This window comes from Sardina pilchardus, chromosome 8, assembly GCF_963854185.1.
Source record: "Sardina pilchardus chromosome 8, fSarPil1.1, whole genome shotgun sequence".
Taxonomy (NCBI): Eukaryota; Metazoa; Chordata; class Actinopteri; order Clupeiformes; family Clupeidae; genus Sardina; species Sardina pilchardus.
In genome coordinates, this window is record NC_085001.1 from 23,537,788 (window position 1) to 23,552,787 (window position 15,000).

Here is a 15,000-nt window from a genome sequence, read left to right on the forward strand (position 1 = left end):
ACAGACAGAGTGATAGAGAGACCGTGAAAGTGAAAGAGTGAGACGGAGAGAGGAAAATGGTTTCACAGATTAATTGGGTGGAAACTTGGTTCAATAACAACAGCTCAATTCAGCAATTAAAATATAAATGTCTTGCCAAAAACCACAGATCAAAATATTTCAACACAACTTAAAATAAATTGATTTAGCATAAACTCATTTTCTGACTTCACAGCTTGTCAGAATAATAAGAATCATAATAATAATAATAATACAACAACAAGAGCAGGTCAAGCAAAAATGCCTCATAAAACAAACACAGACACATCCCAGGCTTCCAAACAAATGGATTCCTGTAAGATAAAATCATGGCACCTCATTTTGATGTGGACAGTAAATCTATAGCACCCCTCCCTCCCTCCATCCTTCCCTACTTCCCTCTCTTCCTCCCCTCTTCCTCCCTCTCTCTCTCCATCCCTCCATCTCTCCCTCTCTCTACTGCACGAGGAGCCCCATGGCTCTGTCTCCTCCAGGCCCAGCGTGAGGTGACTGATTGACTGACTGAATGACTGGAGCACCTGCCTGACAGGTGGAGGACGCTGCCCGGTCCCCTGGTACCCACCTAGCACGCTGATGAAGAAGGACTGGTCAATCAGCTTGTTGCCCTCCGGGTCTGCAGGTTAAACTTGAAGGAGAAGCTGCCACCGCCCTCACCCTTCTCGTGGATGTACTCCACCAAGCCTTCAAGACAGGAAGGAGCGTGTCAGAGAGAGAGGGAGAGAGAGAGAGAGAGAGAGAGAAGAGATGAGAGAGAGAGAGGAGAGAGAGAGAGAGAGAGAGAGAGAGAGAGAGAGAGAGAGAGAGAGACAGAGACAGAGACAGAGACAGAGAGAGGTGTCAAAAGGGTATATTCCTTAAAGGAAACATTTATTTATTTGTTTATTTTATTTATATGTTGTATCTTTTCCATTGTCATTTCAGAGATTATGCCATGAGCTATTGCCATGAAAAAATAATACAGCAAACAGCAGGGAACAGAGGTGGGTTTCATCTCTGAAAGTGAAGCCCAGACTGTGTGTGTGTGTGTGTGTGTGTGTGTGTGTGTGTGTGTGTGTGTGCGTGTGTGTGGAGCGTTCCCTGTGGCAGCGCTCTACCTTTGTTGATGTCCTCCTGGGTGAAGCTTTTGACGGCTCCGGAGGGCGGACAGCAGGGCCTTGCCCCTGCCCTGGCCAGCTGGAGCTTGCCCACGGTGGGGTCTTTGGTGAGGGTAAAGCGCAGCTTCACGTTTTCCGAGTCCACATCCGTGCCCTTCAGATGCTGCTCGGTGATTTTTGAAGAGGCACCTGGAGAGAGAGATGACAGTTACTGTATATCCTCAGGGCTTTTGATAGTGCATAGTTGTTATTTTATTGTGCTATTGAATATTAAAATAATAACATCTTGACTGAGGCTCAGAGATAAACAGTGAGGAGAAACATAGAGGAGAAGGAAGGACACGAGTGAGTAGAAAGACAGGGGACATCTGTCTATCACTCAACAAGCTTTGAACACACTGCAGATGTGGAAATGTACTATACCACAGTGGTGTTTCCTGTATCATGCCTACAGTATATCATGGTGAACCTTTTTTCAGTTGAGTGGTATGTGTGTGTGTGTGTCCCTGCAATTCACCACCAAACACTAGTTGCAGAGGCTACTCCATAGACCAGTGGGTGCCGTGGAATAGTCCAAGGCTTGAAAATCATTGACATATTTAAAAAAGAATAATATAAAAATAATAAAACAAATAGTATACATTTCAGAATACAGTTGTGATGGAGGTACAGAGGTTTTATGCACTTTAGTTGAAGGCCTATTCCTGACATTTCTGTTCATATTCGAGTAAAAACGTCTTTTGCACAAACTGGAGAGTGCAGAATTATCCTACCCGATTATCTATCCTTTATCAGTTACCATATCAATCCTGCACCTACCTTGAACAGATGAGCTTTGACTCTATTGCTTCAATTTAAAAAAAAAAAAATGCACAGAGAAATAGAGACGGTATATTTTGCCAATATTTCTTAACGTCCAGAGAGAAAGGGCAGTGTGTGTGTGTGTGTGTGTGTGTGTGTGTCCCTGCATGTTTTCCCGTGCGTGACCCTCACCTGCTGCGATCTGCAGGCCGCGGTTGACGGTGACGCGGGGCGTCTCGCTCTTCCTCACGTCCATGCTGAACTCCAGCCGGCCGGACTCGGTGTGGACGCCGTCGGTGACGGAGAAGCGCAGCTCGTCGGTGCGCAGGCCCTGGCCGTCGGGGATGTAGACCAGCAGCTCGTCCAGCACGTCCTGGTAGGTGAAGGTGGAGCCCTGGCTCAGCAGCCCGGCCGCTGTCCAGCGGCTGAGTGTAGAACTGCCGCCGCCGCAGCTTACCTGGGGGATGGAGGGAGGGATGGAGGAGGGATGGAGGAGGGGGAGAGAGAGAGATGGGTAAAAACACACAGGAGACAATAATGTGACGTGCTGACATGGCCGCGTGCCAGAGCATCACCTGCAAGTCAGCTTGTACTGTAGCTTATCCTACACACACACACACACACACACTTCTCTATGCACTGACACAGACACACACACACACCCCACACATACAGTTTCACGCACATATACACTCACACACACACACACTGACACAGACAGACAGTCACACACACACACACACACACACACCTACACACACCTACTGTATGCAAATGCATTCACACAGGCAAACACACAGCCCATCAGCTGCAAACTGGCTAGTTTGCCCTCCACACACACACAAATGTAAAACCTGTGATACAGTAAACTCTACAAATATAACTGCAGTGTGCATGATACACAAAAAACAAGGGGCATCAATTACAGAGAACAACCTCACCCTACAAACACAAACACACACACACACACACACACACACACACATTTACTGGCACACCCACAAAAAAAAAGCAGGTCCTAGCAGTAAACACAGAGCCTATAAAGTCAGACACATCCACATATCTGCCCCCAAACACAATTCTCAATAAAGCCCGCCTCCGCGCGGCCCAGCCCACGTCCAGCTGACAGGGTCATTTCCTGGCCGAGTAACGGACCGGACCGGACCGCGCTCCGCTCCGCCCCGCCTGCCGTCCCTGGTCCTCCTCCACGCCGGCCGCGGCCCATTGGTCCTCGGTCACGCGGCCCGGTCCATCCCTCAGCCGACGCTAATGATAAAGCCTCCGCGGGGGCCCTGGGCCCGTAAGCCCGCCTGTCACCCATCATAAAGCAGCAGAGTGATGCGGCTGTTCCGCCCGCGCGTGCCACCTCCTCCCAACCCCCTCCTACAACCACGCACACACACACACACACACACACACACATACTGTACATGCACGCGCGCACACACACACACACACACACACACACACACACACACACACACACACACATACAGACAGAGACACACACAAACTCTCTCTCTTTCACATACGCACACACACACACACACACACACACACACACTCTCTCTCTCTCTCTCTCTCTCTCTCTCTCTCTCTCTCTTCCTCACATACACACACACACACACACACACACACACACACACACACACACAGAGAAATAAACTCTCTCTCACACACACGCCCTTTTTTTTAACAGACTGGCCGATGAGGCTTATAGGGGGCAGATGCCTGCTAAATGGTGAGGGGCGCCGGGTGACAGAGCCATCAGTCAGAGGGAGATGGGAAGCAGAACTCAGGCCTGAGTGCCTACTGCTGCCACCGCCGCCACTCGCAGACGCAGCTCAACACCCCTGACTGATGGCTGTCAGCCGCCGCGCCGTCCAGCACTGGAGGGGGGGGAAGGAGGGAGCGAGGGATGGAGATGGACAGACCGGAGCGGAGGAAGAAAGAGAGAATGATGGGAGGAGATGGAGAGGGTGAGAGGGAGAGGGATGGAGGAGGAGGAGGGGGGGAGGAGGAGAAGTCTGTCTATGACAAGTGAAAGACCGGGGAAGAGACAGTGAGTGCAAGCAAGCAGAGAAAGTCAGAAAGTTAGAGAATAAGTGTGTGTGTGTGTGTGTGTGAGTGTGTGTGTGTGTGTGTGTGTGTGTGTGTGTGTGTGTGTGTGTGTGTGTGAGTGTGTTTAAGAGAGAAGCACAGAACGAGGGAGAGAGAGGTGGCAGTGTCACACAGGAGGAAGGTGAGAAAATTAGTGTGTGTGTGTGTGTGTGTTTGTGTGTGTGTGTGTGTGTGTGTCTGTGAGAGAGAGAAACAAACAGAGAGGGGGGGACAGAGATGGAAGCCACGGCTGAAGGAGATGAAGGCCTACTTACCATAAGCAGGCTTCTTGGTGATGGTGAGGACGATCTCATTCTCAGGTGTGTCCAGGTCCAGCACGTGCAACGAGGAGTCGTGATGACCACGCCCGAGTTCTCCTCCACCTGGATGCTGTTCACCGACACGATGGAACTTTGTCCTCCTTGCTTTGCTAAACGGACAGCACGAGACACAGAGCCTCAATAGGACGCATTCGGCATGGAGAGTGTATACTCACCACTCAATTACCCAGGCGACAGTGAGAGCACTCGACCAATAAGTCAATAACAGACAAGTAATTAAATTCGGAGCGCCACTGCCCGCCTGATTCATTTTTCACTAAGCTGTCATCAGAGGCACTACAGTTGGCTGGCTCGGGAAATTCACTGAGGTATTTTTTTTTTTTTTTTAGCTAGATTTAGGCACGCCAAATAAGCAAATGAAAATAAGCAAACAAGAAACACTTGGAGTCAGAAACAGAAAGCAGCCCAAATAACTGTCTAACGAGTTACATGCCATAGCAGGCATCAAGGTAGCAAGTTTGAACTTTGTTTCGGACAGCCTAGCATGGTGGGAACACAGTGATGTTAGCGCAACATAATACTGACAGCTGACTTAATCCGTGGGAATTGAAGCAGCGGTGTTCTAAAGCATCGGTTGTTGAAGACAGCATGAGCATGTTACGTGATACAAGTACGCTGCTTTCAGAATTTGGCAAAACAAAGGTATCTTAGAATTCTGACACACACACACAAACACACACACACACACACACAGGCACACACAGGCACACATACAGCCCATCACTTGCAAACTGGTCAGATAATTTTAATTTGCCCTCCACACAGGCACGCACACACACACACACACACACACACACACACACACACACACACACACACACACCTGGATGTCGATGTTGACGTCAAAGGCCTCGGTCTGGCTGGAGCCGTCGCTGAGGTAGAAGCTGAAGATGTCCTGGCGGACGTTGGCCTGCCGCACGTTCTGCACGTAGAAGATGTGGTCGGCGTTCAGGTCCTCCATGGAGAAGGGCACCTCGGGGCTGATGACCTGGGCACCGCCGGACGCTCCCCGCTGAGAGAGAGAGAGAGAGAGAGAGAGAGGAGAGAGAGAGAGAGAGGAGAGAGAGAGAGAGAGAGAGAGGAGAGAGAGAGAGAGAGAGAAGGAGAGAGAGAGAGAGAGAGAGAGAGAGAGAGAGTGAGAGAGAGACAGAGAGATCAGAACGGTCAGTCGCGGCGTCAGTCCGCCAGAGCTTCATCTTTCATCTAACTGGAGATGAGAGCTGCCTCGTTGGAGCGGTGATTTGCACAATCTTTTTTTGAAACCTCCCGACAGTGTTCTCTCTTTCATGGTACTTTTGAAAAGAGCTGTTCCTGGCAGTGGGCCAGCGGTGCTCCGAGAGAGAGAGAGAGAGAGAGAGAGAAGAGGAGAGAGATGAGAGAGAGAGAGAGAGAGAGAGAGAGAGAGAGAGAGAGAGAGAGAGAGAGGAGAGAGAGAGAGAGAGAGAGAGAGAGAGAGGAGGGTGGGGGGGGGGTCGCTGATTGCTTAATGACGGGGCGGCTGGTAAAAGTTTAGCGGAGTAATAGGGTCAGCGCAGTTCCACTGATCACAGGGAGTGAGGAGACACCTGCAGAGAGACGGATCTTATCTCATCTGCCTCCACACACACACTCGCACACACACGCACACACGCACGCACGCACGCGCGCACGCGCACACGCACTCAGAGCCTTAACGCACACACGCACACATGCACGCACACACACATACACACACACACACACACACACACACACACACACACATTGAACTACACACATACACACACTGGATTACAAACACTTAACTACACACGCATACACACACACACACACACACACACTCACACACACTCTCTCACACACACACACACACCTCGCATCACACAGACAGCAGAGGAAATCTGTCTTGCCCAAGGTCATGCAAGCACCTCAGATCAATATAGCGCAGAGGGAGATGGGGGATGGGAGATGGGAGATGCAGTGGAGACTGAGCTACTGCTTGTGTGATAAGTGGATAATGGCGCCATACCTCTCTTTGTGTTCTCAATGAAGCCGTACTTTGGGGGACTGACCAGCCACACCAGGAGGTCCCTCTTGGGCGTGTCCGGGTCAGAGGCGATAATGTGATTGGCCGACAGCTGGACCCGGCCCCCTTCCTGGACCTAAGAGAAGGTCACGCAGAGGAGACAAAAATGTTTATTTTTGGGCCGCAGTGGAAAGAGTGACAAGAGTTGGGAATACGAGCTTGTTTGCAGTGTTTTTGATTTGATCCGTTTGTTGTGTGTCGCGCCGTGCTCGTGTCACCTTGATGCCGCTGTGCACGGTGACCACGGGCGGCTGCCTCTGCACCGACGTGATGGTGATGGTGCACATCTGGTTGTCAAGGCGATTGTTTTCGCCGTCGTACACGATGAAATGGAAGATGTCAGTGACGGGCTGATTCCCAGTCCCAAAGGACGTGATGTAGCTGCGGAGATGAAAGAGATGGAGTTAGCAGAGAGAGAGAGAGAGAGAGAGAGAGAGAGAGAGAGAGAGAGAGAGAGAGAGAGAGAGAGAGAGAGAGATAAAGAGAGAGATAGAGCGAAGGATAAAGAGAAAGAGAGTGAAGGATAAAGAGAGAGAGAAAGCGAGGGATAAAGAAGGGGGGAGATAGAGAATAGAAGGGGGCAGAGTCATTGAAATGGAGAGAGAGAAGTGAGAGAGAAACAGAGATGAAAAGGTGGAAGGATTTTGAGAAAGGGTGGCAAAAGAAAGCAAGCAGGAGAGGGGGGAAAGGGAATCACTGGAGAGGAATGAGACATAAGAACACAACAAACAAACAAACAAACAAACCAAATGAAAGAAAGGGAAGAGAGAGAAAAGACACAGTACATACATTACAGTACCTTCCCTCACGCAGCTCTCTCCTACAGTATAATGCTGACTACATCAATTACAAGTCCGCAGGGGCGCTTAATCAAATTAAGATTTGATATCTCTCTCTGTCCCCCCCTCTGCTTATTTATTTATTTATTGCTCTCTCTCTCTCTCTCTCTCTCTCTCTCTCTCTCTCTCTCTCTCTCTCTCTCTCTCTCTCTCTCTCTCTCTCTCAAACACACACACTCGCATTTTCTCACCTTCCTCCTACGTGACACCCCATCCCTCTCTCCCTCTTTCTTTGTTTCTCTCTTAAACACACACACACACACACACGCGACCACAAACAGCAGCACTTAAACAGTCCTCAATAAACGCCATGCATTATGCATCTCTGCTAGATCCTCCTCTGTGTGTGTGCGGGAAGATTAAGCCGGCGGGAGCTAATGCAGTGTTGATGCGAAGCCTGCGCGTTAAGAAATGAGCCCTTTGCCCTGCCAGGGCCTTGGCTAACCGCTCATGCTCTCAATGACACCGCGGAGGCTGCGCCGCTATCGCTCCGTCTGATAGGATTAAAGCAAATCAACCGTGCTTTATGGGAATGAGTCGGTTAACCCGGAGTCCATCAGACTGGCTCTCTCCATTGACTTCGCATGGGATTGTAATAAAAACCGGAGAGAGGCGGAACTATTATCAATAATTAAAAGAATGAGAGTTTTATGTTTACGGTAATGGGTAATGTCCAGCTTTAAAGCGAAAAAGTAATATATGCTGTAAGGATATTTTAATGTACCGTGTTTGTCAAGGAAAAACAATATAAACACAGACTATGGCGAATACTGCTGGCTTCAATTATAATTCAAGGAGTGCAATATTTTCAGTGTTAAGCTTTCTTACTTCAACGCGAGTTACCCGACCCTGCCAGTAGCTTGAATGGAATAGCGAAGTGAAGCTTAAATTTAACTTGAATTTTGCTTGGGGAGGACAGTTTTCTGGAGATTAAATTAAGAAATAGAAGAAAATGGTCAACATGACCACATGTGTCAGTGTCCAGTGCTTAATCACCACATGTGTCAGTGTCCAGTGTGTTAATGACCACATGTCTCAGTGTCCAGTGGCTGTGTCCTCACCGTATGCGGCGTTGGCTGATGTCTTCCATGGTGAAGGACGAGTACTCGCTCAGCTCCTCGGGGTCGGACGCCGCTCCACCACGGGTGAGGATGCCGTACATGGGCACCGACACCAGCTGGATGCGGATCTTCTCGTCCGGGGAACTATCGTCCTGGAAACGCCACGGCGACAAATGCAACAGTGAGAATCATATATTGCAAGGCTTTCAAAACCACAGAGATCAACGCTACAGAACAATAAAGCATTATGATGATAGAAAAAAAAACATATGCTGAAACCCAGGCAGAAAACTCCAGTAACTTTCACATGTCAACAAATATTTATGTGGTCTCCGTGAGTTATAGTGCCCTTTAAAAATACATTTCAAAAGAATGAGAAAATAAAACACATCATCCATCACAGACAGTTGCAGTATAAGCTGATATTGTTTAACATTTCTCCACTGTCTGCCTGTAGTGTAGACCGTGCACCACTATTCCCAGTCTTTTCTCCTCACTCTCTTTCTGCACTGCCATGTCTCTCAGGTATGATGAACGGACTGCATCGGACAGTTAGAGGAGGTCATTGGTGCACACCCCAGGTGCGGAATAAAACAAATCTGTCAAGAAACACTTGAAAACGGAGTCTGTAAACTTCTTGATTCTTTCCTTTCTTGTGTTTTATTTTGTCTTGAAAACACAAGATAGAAGAATCAAGAAGTGTGCAAACTCCTTTTTTTTAAGTATTTCTTGACTCCACCCGACTGTTTGGTGTCTGTCTTTGTATGTCTTAGTAGTGTCACAGGTACCCTGGTGATTACGCTGCTCCGTCCGGCATTATTTGTTTTTGTGTAGCGACTTGTTATTTTTTAAATTTGTTTGTCTGTCTTGGTGTCAGGGGCAGGCTGGCGACTACGCCGCTCTGTCTAGCCTCTGTTGTCTTGCATGCTTTCTTGTTTGTCTGATCGTCTGACTGTTGTTGTTTTTTTAAAGTGCTATACAAATAAATTTGACATTGACATTGACTCTATGGACTATCCACTGTCCACTGTCTTGTGGGCAGTCATCACCTTATAGGCCAGGTGGGAGCGCGTGATGACCGTGCTGCTCTTCTCCGACACCTCCATGGCCAGCTGGGCGTTGGGGTCCCTCCTGGGCCCGTCGCCGCCCGCCGCCGACACCGACACCAGCACGGTGGCCGTCGCCATGGAGATGCCGTCGGTCACCGAGAAGGTCATGGCGTCGTCCTCGGCCGTCTGGCCCGCGTGCTCGTACTGCAGGACGTTGCGGGTGATGTCGCTGAAGGTGAAGGTGTCACCTGTGCGAAGAGCCGATGACACACCTCATCGTATCAGCATCGTGTCACACTAAGCTTGTCAAATCATGTCATATGTCAGTCATATCACATAATCAATCAATAATCTAGTCAATCTCTAAATTTAGCATCACATCTCATGTCACACTACACCTTTTTGACATTACATAATCAATCAATAATCTAGTCAATCTCTAAATTTAGCATCACATCTCATGTCACACTACACCTTTTTGACATTACATAATCAATCAATGATCTAGTCAAGAATGTCCTATCATGGCACATCATGTGGTCTGCTATCACCACACACTGTAGCTGAGTGCACATTTTAAGTGCATTTCTAAAATGGATAGTTCCGGTCCTGATTAGCTGAATCGTGTTCATTGCTGTTCTAAGTCAATGCGACTCTTCACGTTGACCACCTAACAATGTCCCCTTGCTGGTCTAAAATCACTGGAACCAATAACCTTTTGGGAGTTATAGCTTAAATCTATGATAAGTCACTTTTTCCACTCTCACAGCAAAATTAAGTGTGCCTTTTGTTAACTGTGTATTGATGCCATTGTATATTGATGTTTGTGTCCCTGGTGACAGTGGAGCATGGTTGGTGTGTGTTTGTCTATAATGGAGCACAGTTGGTGTGTGTTTGTCTCTAGTGGAGCACGGTGTGTGTGTGTTTGTCTCTAATGGAGCATGATTGGTGTGTGTTTGTCTCTAGTGGAGCACGGTTGGTGTGTATTTGTCTCTAATGGAGCATGGTTGGTGTGTGTTTGTCTCTAATGGAGCATGATTGGTGTGTGTTTGTCTCTAGTGGAGCACGGTGTGTGTGTGTGTGTGTTTGTCTCTAATAAGGGACGGTTGGTGTGTGTTTGTCTCTAGTGGAGCCTGCCTGGTGTGTGTCCTCACCGGTGCTCATGGGTGTGTGTGAGCTGAAGTCCACCCTGAGGAGGGTGCCGTGCACTGGGGGCTCCACCAGCTCAAACTCCAGCTCATCCGGGGCCGTGTCCGCATCTGTAACCGCTAGCTGCTGCCCTCCTGCACACACACACACACACACACACACAGAGACAGCCAGAAACACACACAAAGACACACACACACAAACACAAATACACACACACAGACCATGTAAGTACACAGACACCCATGCGACACACATCATCTCTACAATCTTCTTGCATGTATCCCCTGACACACTATTATCATCCAGAGGGCGTTCATGTTCTGTTTCAGCCGAGTCTCAGGATCTTTCCACTTTATGCCATTACAGACACACCCAGTAATGCTTCCATTAATGGACCCATCCTGAGGGGACCATAGAGCATAATGTACATGAGCAGAACACACTTCACGCCTCATATCCTCTAAAACCTTCAGTTCCATACTGTTAAATCCTTTGATAGCATAACACCATTTCCCTCAGGCAACGTGTAAATGTGTGGACTGAGAACATGTGTGCCTGTTCACATGTGTGTGTGTGTGTGTGTGTGTGTGTGTGTGTGTGTGTGTGTGTGTGTAGGTATGAGAGAGAGAGTGAGTGTGTACACATGTAGTATGTGAGCATGTGTATATGTGCACAAATGAATGTGTGTGTGTGTGTGTGTATGTGTGGGTGTGAGTGAGAACATGAGTGTGTACACATGTAGAATGTGAGCATGTGTATATGTGCACAAATGAATGTGTGTGTGTGTGTGTGTGTGTGTGTATGTGTGTGTGTGTGTGCGTGTGTGTGTGCGGTAGTTCAGTGGATCTCGTACCGACTGGCGCTCTGCCTCCCAGCGTGACCTCCAGCACGGGGTCCAGGATCTGGAAGACGGGCGGCTGCTGGTGATTGGCCACGAGCAGGATGGCAAAGTCCATCTCCGGGGTGGTGTGCTCTCCGTCCGACACTGAACACACACAATTCCAGAAATCAGGGCCGCTCACTACTACACTCTCAGACACACACTGTCACATCCTCTCTGAATATGCACGGAGTTATACAGACAGCACCATACATCTGAACACGCATATGCTCTTATACTGTCATTCCTATACTATACACACAATTACCGGAGCACTAAACATTAAACAAGGTACAGTATATTCAAATAGTATACACAGAGCTTTCACACAAAGACAAGAGAAAAGTGATGAAAGTAAACTCAACTAAATACATCCAGACATCCAACATGAAACATGCTGATGAAAAAAAAAAATGGTGATGAAAAACAGTCACCCTAATGGATAGTGAAAGGAAAGCGCCCGAAGAAAAGTCTATAAATAGGCACATTAAAGATATCTTTCACTGGCGACAAGAGAGAAGATCACATGGCTTCCGAGCTGAGAGATGGCTTTAAGAAGTTCTGCGCTGACTGACATATGGATGTTTTTGATGAGAGAAGAGAAAGAGGGGGGGGAAATGAAAACAGAACTTCTTCCACGGATACCATCTCAGATGGGGCCATCGCTGTGGATGAAAACAGACACACCCCAGGGAGGAGGAGAAGATGGGACAGAGAATTGGATGCATGTAAGAAACAAGAGAGAGAGAAAGAGAGGGAGGAGAGAGCGTAAACAAGAGGACAGAGAGAGAGGAGTGAGTGAGTGAGCAAGAAGACAGAGAGAGAAAGAGAAAGAGAGGGAGAGGATAGACTGAGTGAGTGAACAAGATTACAGAGAGAGAGAGTGAGAGAGAGAGAGAGAGAGAGAGAGAGAGAGAGAGAGAGAGAGAGAGAGAGAGAGAGAGAGAGAGATATGCGGGAGTAGTAGATGGATAGACTAAAAGTAACTAACCCTCCCTCCTAGTTCTCTCTCTCTGAACTATGTCTCTCTGTTGGCCCATGTAAGGGCATGGCAGCTTCGGGGCCTTAGGTGTTTATGTAAAGCTCTGCGTGATCCCGCGTGCACTCTGCGCTCTTATGCATCATTGATGGGGATCTGCATTGGGGGATACGTCTCTTGGGCTTCTCCGGGATAACGAGAGAACACTCCGGAACGTCGGGCGCTCCGACAGTCTCTGAGAGAGCTCCAGCGACAGTTAAATTTAGCATCCGGGGGTCCGAGATGGAGATCAAAGGGAAGGGGGGTCTGTGCAGTATCATTACATGCTGTCACAGACGGAGGGCCTACCCGACGCAGGCAGAAGCTATTCCCTCATGCATGAGAGAAGAACACGTACCATATGCCGGGGGAACGGAATCATACACATACACACACACACGTAAACACACACACGCTCGCACGCACACACACACGCACGAACGCACGCACACACGCACGCACGTGCACACACACACACACACACACACACACACACACACACACACACACACTTCTCCTGCCTCTGTTTTTTGCTCTATAATGGGTCTGTGAAGATTGAGGCAAAGATGAAATCCTCTGAGAAGGAAGATGAATTCTCTTGGGCATTGCAAGGCAACTTGCAGGGATTAAAATGCCTTGAATCTATTTGAGAATAAACAACCTTTCATATCATTACTGTAAATAATGCCTTAATAAAATTGCCTTACATCTATTTGAGAATAAACAGCATTACATTTCAATAAATAATGGGATAGAACCCTGCGAATATTGCACCTCTTCATCATTGATATTTACACATGATTTACGTATCGTAAAGCTGTTCTAGAGAGAGGTTCCCCCAAAGGAAACAAGGATGGAAGTCAGCTTGGGACACAGAGAGGGCTCCTTGGCTGAAACTTTCTTTCCGAGAGTGGGAGGCGTTGCCTGGGCAGAGCTGAATATGACAGCGCATATGAGCGTGTGGTGGGCCTGTGATTCATAGCTGCGGTCCAGGATGATCCATGGCCGCATCCTTCCAGTGGGGAGGATATAGAGTGTCCCATTACAGCCGCGGCCAGCGCCGGAGCTCACCGGGGGGGAGGGGGTGGTGGGGGGGGTGGCGGAATCATATCGGCCCTCGGATGGGGCCATAAATAACAGGCGCAGGATGGCGTGATGGAGCAGAGGAGAGATGAGGAGAGCGGGATTAGATATTGTGTATGTGTGTGTGTGTGTGTGTGTGTGTGTGTGTGTGTGTGTGTGTGTGTGTGTGTGTGTGTGAGTGTGTGTGTGTGTGTGTGAGTGTGTGTGTGTGTGTGTGTGTGTGTGTGTGTGTGTGCGTGTGTGTGTGTGAGAGAAAGAGAAAGAGTTAGAGAGAGAGAGAGAGAGAGAAAGTGTGTATGTGTATGTATCTAAGTGTGTGAGTGTGAGAGAAAGAGAGAGAGAGAGAGAGAGAGAGAGAGAGAGAGAGAGAGAGAGAGAGAGAGAGAGAAGGAGAGAGAGAAAGAGAGAGTGTGTGTGTGTGGTGTTTGTGTGCAGAACAGAAAGGGAGGTGGAAAAAAAGAGTGAAAAGAGAGACAAATGGGGAGAGCGAGTGCATGAGCTCGTGACAGAAAGAGAGAGAGTGACTGCGAAGATGAAGAGTTTTAAAAAAGAGGGCGAGAAAGAGCAGTGCATTGTGGGACGGCATGGTGAGAAACAATCTGAGAGGCAAGCCAGAGGCAGGAGACCACCAGAGAGAGACTCGCGCAGCTGCAGGAGTAATATACCTGTGAAATGGAGGCTCACCGACTCAGGGAGACCTAGAGGGGACAAGGGGGGGGAGGGGAGAAGAGAATGTTACATGAAGAAATGGGTAAAGGGCTCCTGGAACCTCCACACCAGAGCCAAGACCAGACTAATGCCGGGAAGATGTGGGTCTCTGTCCCACTCTGGTTTTGAGACACAAGGTTAGAAGGGGGATTGGAACATACACCCGATAAACATCCATCAATCAATCAATCAATCAATCAATCAATCAATCAATCAATCAACCTTGATTTCCAGTTTGTAGAGCTATGAGAACTATGTGTGATTTGCTTTGATTCTACATTTGATTTGCGGTGACATTTAATGGCTTATGCATTGACGCAGGATGCTTGTTCTGCAGGACTTCCGCGGAATAAGACGCTTATGAGAACGGAGCTGACATCTCACCGGTGAAGGAGTACTGGTAGAGCTCCTGGAGGTGTGGGGGGGCGGCGGGCGGCCGGTAGAGGATCCTCCCGGCGTCCACGTCGGCCTGCGTGAAGAAGCGCACGGGGCTGTACGGCCGGTCCCTGTGCTCCACCACACCTGAGGAGGAGGACGGTTAGCGGTCAGCGCAGTTAGATCACGTTTCCTGCTACAGCACACGCTAGCGCCCGCGCTGCCACAGGCCACACAAAGGAAACTCAAGCCCTCTATGTACAGTGTGTACAGGCTGGTATTTATAGGTTGTGTGTGTGTGTGTGTGTGTGTGTGTGTGTGGGATAGGGTGGGGTTGTGTTACCGTGGCCGGGAGCGAGGGGCTTGGTGATGTTGTAGATAATCTTGTCGCTCGG

At 48.7% G+C, this 15,000-nt stretch overlaps 1 protein-coding gene across 1 annotated transcript in view; it reads right to left on the reverse strand.

Moving 5' to 3' along the window:
* The window catches only part of fras1 (Fraser extracellular matrix complex subunit 1), a 134,069-nt gene that overhangs the window by 21,767 nt on the left and 97,302 nt on the right, over positions 1 to 15,000 (reverse strand). Inside the window, 18 exon segments of the mRNA XM_062544154.1 lie at positions 602 to 655; positions 658 to 720; positions 1,134 to 1,322; positions 2,127 to 2,340; positions 2,342 to 2,391; positions 4,310 to 4,387; positions 4,390 to 4,440; positions 4,443 to 4,464; positions 5,199 to 5,380; positions 6,384 to 6,516; positions 6,659 to 6,821; positions 8,341 to 8,492; positions 9,390 to 9,637; positions 10,544 to 10,672; positions 11,395 to 11,526; positions 14,188 to 14,220; positions 14,615 to 14,752; positions 14,949 to 15,000. The exon segment at positions 14,949 to 15,000 is cut by the window's right edge and continues 63 nt beyond it. Coding sequence (XP_062400138.1) covers positions 602 to 655; positions 658 to 720; positions 1,134 to 1,322; positions 2,127 to 2,340; positions 2,342 to 2,391; positions 4,310 to 4,387; positions 4,390 to 4,440; positions 4,443 to 4,464; positions 5,199 to 5,380; positions 6,384 to 6,516; positions 6,659 to 6,821; positions 8,341 to 8,492; positions 9,390 to 9,637; positions 10,544 to 10,672; positions 11,395 to 11,526; positions 14,188 to 14,220; positions 14,615 to 14,752; positions 14,949 to 15,000 — 2,083 coding nt within the window.